The 10,437-nt window shown below is 45.3% G+C and overlaps 1 protein-coding gene across 1 annotated transcript; it reads right to left on the bottom strand.

The window, feature by feature from the left end:
* Positions 1 to 572: 572 nt before the first annotated feature.
* On the bottom strand, positions 573 to 10,318 carry LOC142898688 (translocating chain-associated membrane protein 1-like 1). Its single transcript, XM_076041772.1, has 11 exons — positions 9,920 to 10,318; positions 8,563 to 8,629; positions 8,362 to 8,480; positions 7,097 to 7,213; positions 6,928 to 6,986; positions 6,555 to 6,639; positions 5,873 to 5,943; positions 4,585 to 4,689; positions 4,325 to 4,468; positions 4,041 to 4,201; positions 573 to 3,934 (listed from the first exon to the last, which is right to left on the bottom strand). The coding sequence occupies exons 1-11, from the start codon at positions 10,037 to 10,039 to the stop codon at positions 3,861 to 3,863; spliced, it is 1,122 nt and encodes a 373-aa protein (XP_075897887.1). The 5' UTR covers positions 10,040 to 10,318; the 3' UTR covers positions 573 to 3,860.
* Positions 10,319 to 10,437: the final 119 nt, after the last annotated feature.

Raw genomic sequence — 10,437 nt, 5'->3', positions numbered from 1 at the left:
GCGCACATGCCCCTCGTCTGCAGCGTCCTTCGACTTGGCCCCCAGCTACCATGTTCTGATGGCTGGCGAACGCAAATGTGATTTTCTGGCTGTGTGCTGTGTTTCAAGACAATGTTCCTGACTTCCCTGCTCCGATTGGAGATTTATTAATGCAGGTCCATATGCAGCTCTGCTCCTGCAGACTGCTCACATCCCTCAGGCAAAAAAAGCTCACTGTTGCCCCCTGGTGGTAATTATCACCCCCCCTGCGCCCCCCGTGTCTTAAATAAACCACACACCCTGAAGGGTTATATAAAAAGAAAATTGGTTGAAATCACGTATGTCTCTATAAGTTAAACAAGTGGTAGATACAATGTGCAGGCGGTGTGAGAGAAGAACCCTCGCAAGCAGGATACTGTACGAATCCCTGCTAAGGGGGTGACATTTTCAGTGCTGGTACAACTCAGGAGTGGGTAATCATCGACAGTCATCATAATTTACTGTGCCCTTTGAAGCATCAGTGTTTCTTTTCCCCTCCCCACAACAGTACGACTTCATCTGTAAGTCATGCTTAGAAAGAAATTACCAGTAGGCAATGGATAAAAGCTTTATTTAAACATGAATTGGAACAAAAAACAAAACAAAACACAGCGACAACGGAAAGAAGGGATCAAAACTGGCACAAGAATTTGCATAAATATATACCATCAGAGCAATTCAGAGACAACACATTTGTAAAGCAAATTAACGGCAGTAAACTAGTGGAAAATTGAAAATCAAGGGGGCGAAGCAGGGTGGATTCATTAGAATACAATGTGTGTCTCTGCTGTGCACCAGTCCTCCCATGGTCAAATATCTCAATGATTGTTGCCACCTAGAGGCCGCTCATACAGTGGAGTCATTTCATTCCTTTTATGTTATTTCATACCAAAATGCACATCGTTCTCTTTTGTATACACTTTATTCCAAATGAGTAGAGAAACAACCTGTGTGTGCAGCGCTCTGCTGCTGCTGCTGCTGCTGCTGCAGGAGCCAAGAACCAAAAGAAAAGTGCATTCCTGTGGGATTATACAAGCTATCGTGTCTTGCAGCAAAGGGACCGTGAAGTGAGGGCCGTCTCATGTTTCAGAAAACACCGGCCAACAGTTGGAGGGTGTGACATCTGATAAGCTGGAAAAGCTTGTAGAGTTTGGCCCTGCGACACGTTGGTTCTCCACCACACGGCCACGACTGCTGAGAAACACCTGCGGCGCCGGACCCAATGAAAACGCTCAACTGGCCGTACAGATCATATATTTTTAATGAGTGCGACGATGTACCCCAGCAGAATAAAACCATGAGTGACAGCCGCGGCTACAGCTCAGTCACTTCATTTGACTAGTTAGTTGTTTTTTTTCTTCCTTATAAGGCCTTTAAATTAACTGCAGGAAGGCTAAGTTTACTGTTACACTCATACCACAAAGTGTACCCAACACTGACAGTTCAGTAAGCTCCATTCTTATATACGTATATATATATATAGATATATATATAGATATAGATAGATACATATTAGAAAACAATTCATATCAATATGGATGCAAAACAAATATCCACACGTGTGTACTGAACAACAGTGAGTTTCAACAGTTTCGCCTCTAGAAAAATAGCTTAAAAATCTGACGTTTTCATACAGTGTAGGGTTGAGTCAGCTTTTTTCTCTCCTTTATACCGCAAGCTGGTAAATAAGTCCTCTGCTCCTCCCTCCCTCCCGTGACACTGCCACCAAAAAAAAGCTCCCCCTTAAGAAGCAGAGACAAATGGCCTCGTCTCCTCCCTGCTCTTGGAAAAATCAAACGAAACAAAAAACACAAAAAGGGAAGGGAGAGAAAAAAAAGAAAAAGAGTCAAATATTTGGGCGGACAGGTCTCAAAGTCGAGCGAGTTGAGCAGGACGGCCGATCCATCCGCTCACGACGCCAGGATCATCGCAAAGGTGAAGCAGGCGGGACGGGAGAGGACACGCCACGACACGAGTCAGGTCGGAGACACGGAGTGTAGAAGCATTTAGTAAACCTATAGGACAAACACATTTCGCTGCTCAGTGTGTGTGTGTGTGTGTGTGTGTGTGTGTGTGTGTGTGTGTGTGTGTGTGTGTGTGTGTGTGTGCACGTACGGAGAAAAGAAATAATAAAATAAATAAAACTAATCCATGGCCGGCGTCGTCGAACCGATTGTCAAGTTACATGCTCTCCACGCAGGCATTTTGTTTTTCTTTTAAAAAGCCAAGCGATAAACATTGTTGTCTGCACGGTCGTCATTATTCACGCTCCATTAATTCTCACACGGGAGGCAAAACAAGACTGTGCACTCAAACACACACACACATACACACGTACACGCACGGAAGTGGACGGGTGTACAAAACAAGCCTCCCGCTGCACCCTGGGGTGCACGTGGGGTGCGAGCGGCGAGCGGCTCGTCCCCCGATCGCCGAGAACAGAAACAGAAACAGAAAGGGTGAAGACAAAAAGACAAAAAAAAAGTGACGCGAGCAGAGTGACACAATGTACCGGCGCTGTAAGGACACTTGAAGAAAGATTGTAGTGTTTGGATCAACTGAACGCAGTTGCTATACGTACCGCCGTGTTTTGCTGGTTAGAGCTCGTCCAAGCATATAAGGTCTGTCGTTTATGGCAAAAAAAATAAAATATATATATATATATATATATATAAATAAAGTAAAATAACTCCAACCTCTTGCAGCAGTTGTGAAAAAGGCCACTGGATGATGCTCGTGTGCGTGTTGCGTGTATGCATCTGTGTGTGTGTGTGTGCGTGTGCGGGAGAGAGAGAGAGAAAAAGATGCCAAATTAAAAGCACAGACGAGGAACGAGCCACAGTCTTCAGCCGGGAACCATCATGCATCGACTTCGCCGTACAATCGGCTGGACGGCAGCCTCAAACGCTTGCTCAGTGTTTTCCCAATCATGCTGTGTATAAAATACAGGTACAAGTTACAGTACGGCCGCCGCCTGCAAGCGAGTTAAGTCTCCTTAACCTGGACGAGCCCCTGCAGCAGGGTGGAAGCTGAATGCCAGGCTTGTGAAAACAGCAAAACAAACGCAGACAAAAAGGTGCCTCAATCCTGCAGGGATTTCACTGGCAGACGCTGTCAGACACGATCGAGGAGATAAGCGCAGGCTTCATGTGCCTGGCAGTAGCCATACCAAATACCAAAGTAGCACAAATATTCTTCTGGATCCATTCACTTTCCCCCCCGACAAAAAAGCAGAATATCCTCGTACTGTCCTCCGCGACAGGAGAGGCTTTCATTTTTGGAAACTGAGTCGGCAGCCTTTGACTTCAGATTTCTGCAAAAAGGAGCCCGGACTCATAAGAAAACCACCAGCACACCTGGTCTGTACATTAACACTTCATATCAAATTGCCCTGAAGTCAAAATGAGCTTTTTCGACGCACCGCGATGCCAAAAGACCCCACGTGAAGTCCACCAAAGAGAGCAACGCAAGTCTGAAAGTGACCCGGCGAGTCATCGTAGCTTTGCACAAAAAGGACACTTCGAAGAGCTAAATCTATCCGTTAAAGCATCCAACCCGCCGCCCGTCGTGCCGACGTCCCATCCGCAGAGCAGTTATTAATAAACTTTTCTGGCAGACGGCAACATTGAACTTTATCAGAAGGGAGTTCTCACCGCACAGGGACAGTTACGTAAGGTTTCTTAGTGCGCTTTGTTTTTTTTGTGTGTGTATGTTTTTCTGTTTTGTTTTTTTTTAAGTGCGGCAGACAAATTATTTTGAAGTTGTAAAGACACGATGTCACGCGGTTAGAACTCCTTCACTCGCTCCGTTTGCTTTTCTCCCCTTCTCGGAGGCTTCCGGCTCTACGAGGCTTTGGCCTTTCTGGCCCGCGGAGATGTTTTGTCGTCACACTTCACGACCCCGTTGGTAGCGCCGCCTGGTGGGACAAAGGAGACGCCGGAGGAAAGCAAAATAGCTTGTGAGACAAAGTTAAAACGCACAGGTGCATTATGTACAGTAGGTGATGGCCCAGAAAGACTCACCCCTCGCCGGATCTCTTTTGTGAGGCTTGCTCTTCGGGCTGACCGTTTTCTTCTTCGAGGCCTGGTTCTGGCTGTGCTCCCTCCACTTTTTCAACTGGAAATTAATGAACTTCCACATCATCCAGGCCTGCGTCAGGCAGATAGCAGCCAGACAAGTCATCCTGAATGGAGACGATGCAAAACAAATGTTTTATTATTTTTTTAATTAGGTGGAAATATTAGCACCGTGTTTGTATTTGCCAGCTACGTGTAAGACAGTCCTGCTGATTGCCGTTTGGACTTGCCTGACGGTGAGCACGTTGAAGTTGCCCTCAGCGAGGGAAAAGCCCTGGTTTTCTGTGCGAGGCAGCCCGAAGCTAAATGTCAGAACTGAGAGTGTGAGGGTGAGGAGGCGGGCGATGACAAAAAGCAGCGCCCACAGCGTGAAACTGCGAGGGAACAGCAAAAAAAAGAAGAAGACAGTGCCTCAGGTGGTTTTTAGCAGACAAATGCGTCGCCCACCAAAAGCAAAAATGATTATTGCAGAGACGGACTTCGTCAATACCCTTTCTGCTTGTTCTCGTCGCTGAAGTAAAACAGGCGTGAAGCGTGGAACAGGAGCTCCACCAGGTAGTGAGGGACCAGCAACACCAGGCCCAGACGGTGGAGGCTGCACACAGACAACACAACCTCTGGTCAGAACACAGAGCAAGGAATAGCACATCACACGTTCCAAGCACCTGATCCAACAGTTGCACCCCACAGTGAAAAGCACAGGAGCGGCTACATGACTCATGTCAGGCAAAAAGATGTACATGTCTAGATGGGACTGAGCAGTTTGCAGTGAAAACATTGCGCAAAAATACAAAGAGAGTCCCACTGGCTTCACTGTTTGTCGATTGGGGGTTTGTGATCTAGGTGACAATGTCTGAACACGTCACGCAGTGTCTGCATGTGGGTCAAAGCAACCTACTGTATAGTCTACATAAAGCAATGCCCTTTGATGGTCATTTATGAGGCGTAATAAGCACTATACAAGTGTAACTGCGGTAAACAGATGGTAACCGCAGCGACAATGATTTTCTGACACAGCCTCACCGCTGTTTATCCTCAGTTGGGCGTCAGGCGCGTAAAAAAAAAAAAAAAAATCCAAATCATTTGGAAAAAGAAATTCTGTTAGATAAAGACCTGGCTTGGTTCCTCTCTGGGACTTAAATTTATTTCAATTATGAATTGCACTCCTGAATTTCTGAGTCAATCAGGAAAATCAATCGACAGGTTGTAAAGTGAATATCGGAAGATTAGATTCTCCGTGTGGTGGAAATGTGAGACTTCGTTGCTCAGGTCCCTTTTGGACACAATCCTTTGGACAAAGCATCGCAGCTGTACTCTGAATCTCAAGTGGCCTCAAAAGCCTCCATTTTTGGTACCATTGTGGCTTGACAAGCTTTTATCCAAAGCAGCTCAAGGTTCAACCCAGTTTAGATCAGGCGCAACTTCCAAAGAGGACAAAAAGAATCGACTGTGCCCACGTAAGAAAGCAACAGCCTCAAAACGGTGGTCGTGTTAAGTATATTTTGACAGGTGGGTTGTGCAGCCGACAGAAACTTGTTTCAACATGTTTTGTTAGTCACCCTGTCGTATGGGAAAATCTTCATTACCACAATAGAAAAAAAAAAAAAAAAGAGTCAAACAGTTATAAATTTGTGTTGATGGCCATCTGCTCTGCCAAGGCGTTAAAAGCACAATGACGTACTGATTTCACTTGACAAGCTTAAACTTCTATCAAGGGGCAATAAAATCATCCCAATACTAATGATGGAGCTTGACTTTCTGGAAGAGACTCCACTCACTTGAGAACATAGGCACCAGTGATGTGGACAACATAAAGGCAAATGTAATAAAGCTGGCGGGGGACGTCCTCCTGTGGAGATATAGAGGGAAAGACGAGAGGAATTAGTGCAAAAACAAAGGAAAATTCAAGTGTACCAATAGATTGTGAGAGATTACTGAAGCCATATGGCAGCACAGGAGGGATTCATTAAAGTCTTTTTCACTATGATGCGTTTTGTACACAAACAAAGCCTTGACGTCTGCATGGCAGCGACTTAAAATCAAATAAAGGACGCAGAGTCCCCATATCCCTTTAAAGATAAAATGTAAGCTTTGCAGATTTTGCAGATATTCAGGTTTGTTTTAATTGTACATTATAATCCTTAAAGTGTCTGGTGTGTACAAAGTGCTGGAGGGACAAGGACGAACTGAGGTGTGACGTAAATAAAGCCGTATGAAGCTTAAATACGACAAATACCGATTCCTAATAGCTAAGGAATTTTCTATCAACTGGTCGCCACAAAACTTTTAATAAATATAAATTATCTAAAATTATCTGTCATCTTTCAATCCAGATGTATCGCTGCAAACAGTCTGTCCCTTGACTAAAGTGCTGCCTTGAAGACAACAACGTTCAGCATACAGAAAAGTTTGAGTCCCGCCAACTTCAAGCGACTTAAAAAGCCTTTTTATTCTCCTCACCTTCCGTACTTTCTGAAAGTACAGCTCAGGAAGTGCATGGAACCAATAGGCAATTTGGCAAATGTAGAAGAACTTGACCTGAAACCTGGACAGCAGGCAAGAAAAAAGAGCCAAGAGTTATGATGTTTTTACTATAATATACGATGATTCCAATGGGGGAAAACACAGACAGATAATGTCATTTATACTAAAACACGATGTTTAACAGGGTGTGACGTTAACTCTGGACGATCTTCATATTTGATGATGATGCACTGGGGTCACATGCCTCATTTATTAGAAACACACATGTACAACAGTCATCTTCAAACTGAAGCCATACGTTTGCATCATTTTCAGGCGCTGTAAATGACGCATCCGTGTCTATACTTACACCATGTGAGTGTGTGGGTAACCCTCCCACAAGAACGTAGGATTTGTTGCAAAGTCCTCCTATTGGGATACGAGGAAAGAGGGACAAAAACGAGAGAGATGAAACTAAAAGAGAAAGCCGGCTAATGTGTCCTGGAACAGTGTGTCTCCAAGTGCCCTGGTTCTCATACCGCTGTCAGGATGCTGCAGCCCCAGATGAATGAGAACAGGTAGAAGGCAGCCAGCTGTCCGGACTCGTTGAACTTGCTGTGTTTGGTTTTGGACAGGTGTAGCCTCCTGTTAATTTTCTGAAATTAAGAGGAAGGAAATCTAGGGTAAATGTCATGTGAAGATAACAAAACATACCCATTACCAAAAAATCAGCATTTAGTAGATATTTAGAAGTAAATATACATCTATATAGGTACTTTTAGTCAATGGCTATTGTAACACAAACACAAACACTGTTTGTATGTTAACAGTTTGAGTTAACATACAAATTGGTAAACTTAAGCTGCTCGCTGCAAACAAGGTGCTCATGCCGACTCCTTGGTCCTGAGGTTTACCCTCTGCCAGTTCATGAAGTGAAAGAAGCACCAACAGAGGAGAAGAGCACGGCTTTTTCCATCTAGCGCAATGTTTAATTTATAGACCTCTGACCTTAAAATAGATTCCCATTATTTTAAGTCTATCCTGAGTCTGGCTACTGCAGGAAGCAGAGAAATTCTCAATCATCCTATGACTTCACTGAATAAAATTTTCACAGTCATAAACGTTGAATTAAAGGACTGGGGACTCCCTAAAAAAAAAAACTGACTTCCAGTTTTGTGTGAGGAATCTTATTTTTGTACCCTTCACATTTTCTTATCTAATAAAGTTGAACCTTCTCTATTTTGAAGGGGATGCAAACAAGGTATACGCAAGAGGCTGGAGCCGCAGCCCGACCAGTTCAGATAACCACACGTGTGCATGTATTAGCAAAGATATTCTTGTAAATGTGGAACGAGCGAAAGAATAAAAAGGAACATTTTTTTCTCATCTCTGAAAAGTTCACTGACAGGCCATAGACTCATATTACTGTCAGGAAACATTGGTAATGTGAAATCTGCATAATTTGAGACCTTTAAATTGTGTCAAAGGAAAGACTATCACCAACCGGGTATGCAAATGTGACACCAAATTCACTTTACATGACAGAGGATACCCACAGAGCTCTCAAATACGGAACTTACAAATGTCTGCACGCACGGGGTAAAAGTCTGATCCAATCAGAAAGGTGTCTCTTAACAGTAACCACTGGAAATATATATTTCCAACTAATTCAAATAGGAGTTTAAGTATCATTTCAGTCAGAGATTTAAGTCTGACACTCCATCCTTTTAGCAGTCAGCTGCGAAAAAAAATCCTGCTGTTGCAGAGCAACATTGCCGCTGTGTGTGGTTGCTGATGTACTTACATCTAGAATATATTCCTGGATCAAGGCATGAAGGATGACTGCAATGAGCAAGTAGAAAAAGACAGTGGCCACATCTTTGGGGCCATACTGGTAAAGGTTGACAGGCTCAATTTTCTCATCTGACAAATAAACAAAAAAAGAAATGATGTCATTTTCAATTTTTTTAAGCAACAATGTTGATGATGAAATGAACTCACTCACCATCACCAAGGACTTGTGTTACATTGTATTGGACCGTGATGAACATGATGGCAAACTTGGCTGTTACCTGTAATGACACACACACACACACACACACTTTTGGACTGACTGTAGATCAAGAGTTTACACAATAGTATCAAAGAAGCATGCAGCAAATAAGAAACAAGCCCATCAAGTACACACACACACACACACACACACACACACACACACACACACACACACACACACACACACACACACAAAGTGGATTAGGACTGCTGTGTCACTGCAAGATCCCCAATCAGCTGGTTCCTACACTGAGGCTAGAGGAACCTGCTGTGTGGCACCGTGAAGGTGGCGGTGGTGGGTCGAATAGATATAGATTTTGAGTTCGTTCGATTCTCATACCACAGCTATCCATCATTTTTAGCCAAGTTGAGCGTATTCTCCAGTGCAGACGTCTCTCTCGAACGCCGCTGTGGGTCAACCTAACACAATCAGCTGTCACGGTCACGTTCATGCGGTTCGTGTGTTTGGGTGGAGACAGGTGATATCAGGCGGCCAGTCGTTGGTGTCCTCTGCCTCGCTTCGCCTCAAGCAAACATACGTATGTATAGTATATGTATAGTATACGTATAGTACACATCCAACGCCGATAAAGCTTCTGCGTCGAACCACCTCAGATCAACGATGCGGGCAGCCCGCTGCCTTGTTTGGCCGCCCCAACGTCGTAGTGCGAGCGCTTTGACTGGCGTCGAAGGGGACATTCTGAAATTCTTCACGTAAAAAGCTTAACTTGATGCTTGATGACCCAATAAGCGATCAACCATCACGAAAATTCACGTGGACATCTCTAGTCATGCCCACTTTCACCTCTCCAAAAACCATAAACGATAAACTTGATGGTGGTTGGTCGCTGTTTTCGGACATGAAACAGTGATGATACAGTACGTTCAGCATTTTCTCGACAATGAGCGCCTATGGAGAGGAACAGGCTTAACATGGACAGTATCCATAAAACGGGAGTTGTTGTTTTGGTTTCTGGAGTGGTGGAAGTGGGCATGACTAGAGATGTCCACACGAAATTTGGCGATGATTGATCGCTGTTTTAGGTCAATAACCTACGCGTTAAGCTCTTACGTTAGGCGTTTGAGAATGTCCCCTTCGAAGGCGACGGCTGAGGGGTGCGGTAAACCGAGCCGCTCGCTGCCGAGTCAGACACATGAGAAGGGGAAGGAGAGAGACCCACGCTACCCTACCAACCGCCCTGTCCCGCGAGCGCTGTTGCTGTCATGTCAGTTTAGCTGCTAGCAGCGGCCAACAGCCGTCGGCTAAAGCGCAGCTCCCAGCACCTGTCCACTCGCACCCACCGTACCTCGAACATCAGGCCGAGCAGGATGATCATTGCCAAGCACGACACCATGTCGGCGTGATTCTGGATGGCGAACTCGTGGCTCAGCACCGGCGGACTCTTGTTCTTTTTGCGGAACCCCATGGCTCATCCGCTCGGTTCTCTCCCTCCTCAGTCAAGGCTGCGGACTGCCAACCGACACTGGGTCTGTCTTGGCGGGGTTGGCCGCAAGCCTGCCGCCGCTTCACGGCTTCCTTCGGTCGCGGAGGTTGTTACACGGTGGATGGTTGTGCCGCTCCGGGTCCGGGAGCGTAGTGAACCCGCTGCTCGCGTGTTTAAAAACAGTCATGAAGATGCATCGCTGCGAGCCACCGGCCACAGCAGGACACCCACTTTTTCTGCCTGCCTGCTGAAGTCAGATAACGGACCCTCCCACTTCAAAAACCCCATTCATGAACCGCCCAGTGCCATTGACGTAGAAGGAGAACCCAGGCCTGTGTTGCCTTCACGTACTCCACGGAAACGCTTTATTTATGGACACG

This window comes from Nelusetta ayraudi, unplaced genomic scaffold (genome assembly GCF_046127955.1).
Source record: "Nelusetta ayraudi isolate G7.1 ecotype Tasmania unplaced genomic scaffold, CSIRO-AGI_Nayr_v1 ptg000070l, whole genome shotgun sequence".
NCBI lineage: Eukaryota > Metazoa > Chordata > Actinopteri > Tetraodontiformes > Monacanthidae > Nelusetta > Nelusetta ayraudi.
This window is presented reverse-complemented; position numbering and strand designations above follow the sequence as displayed.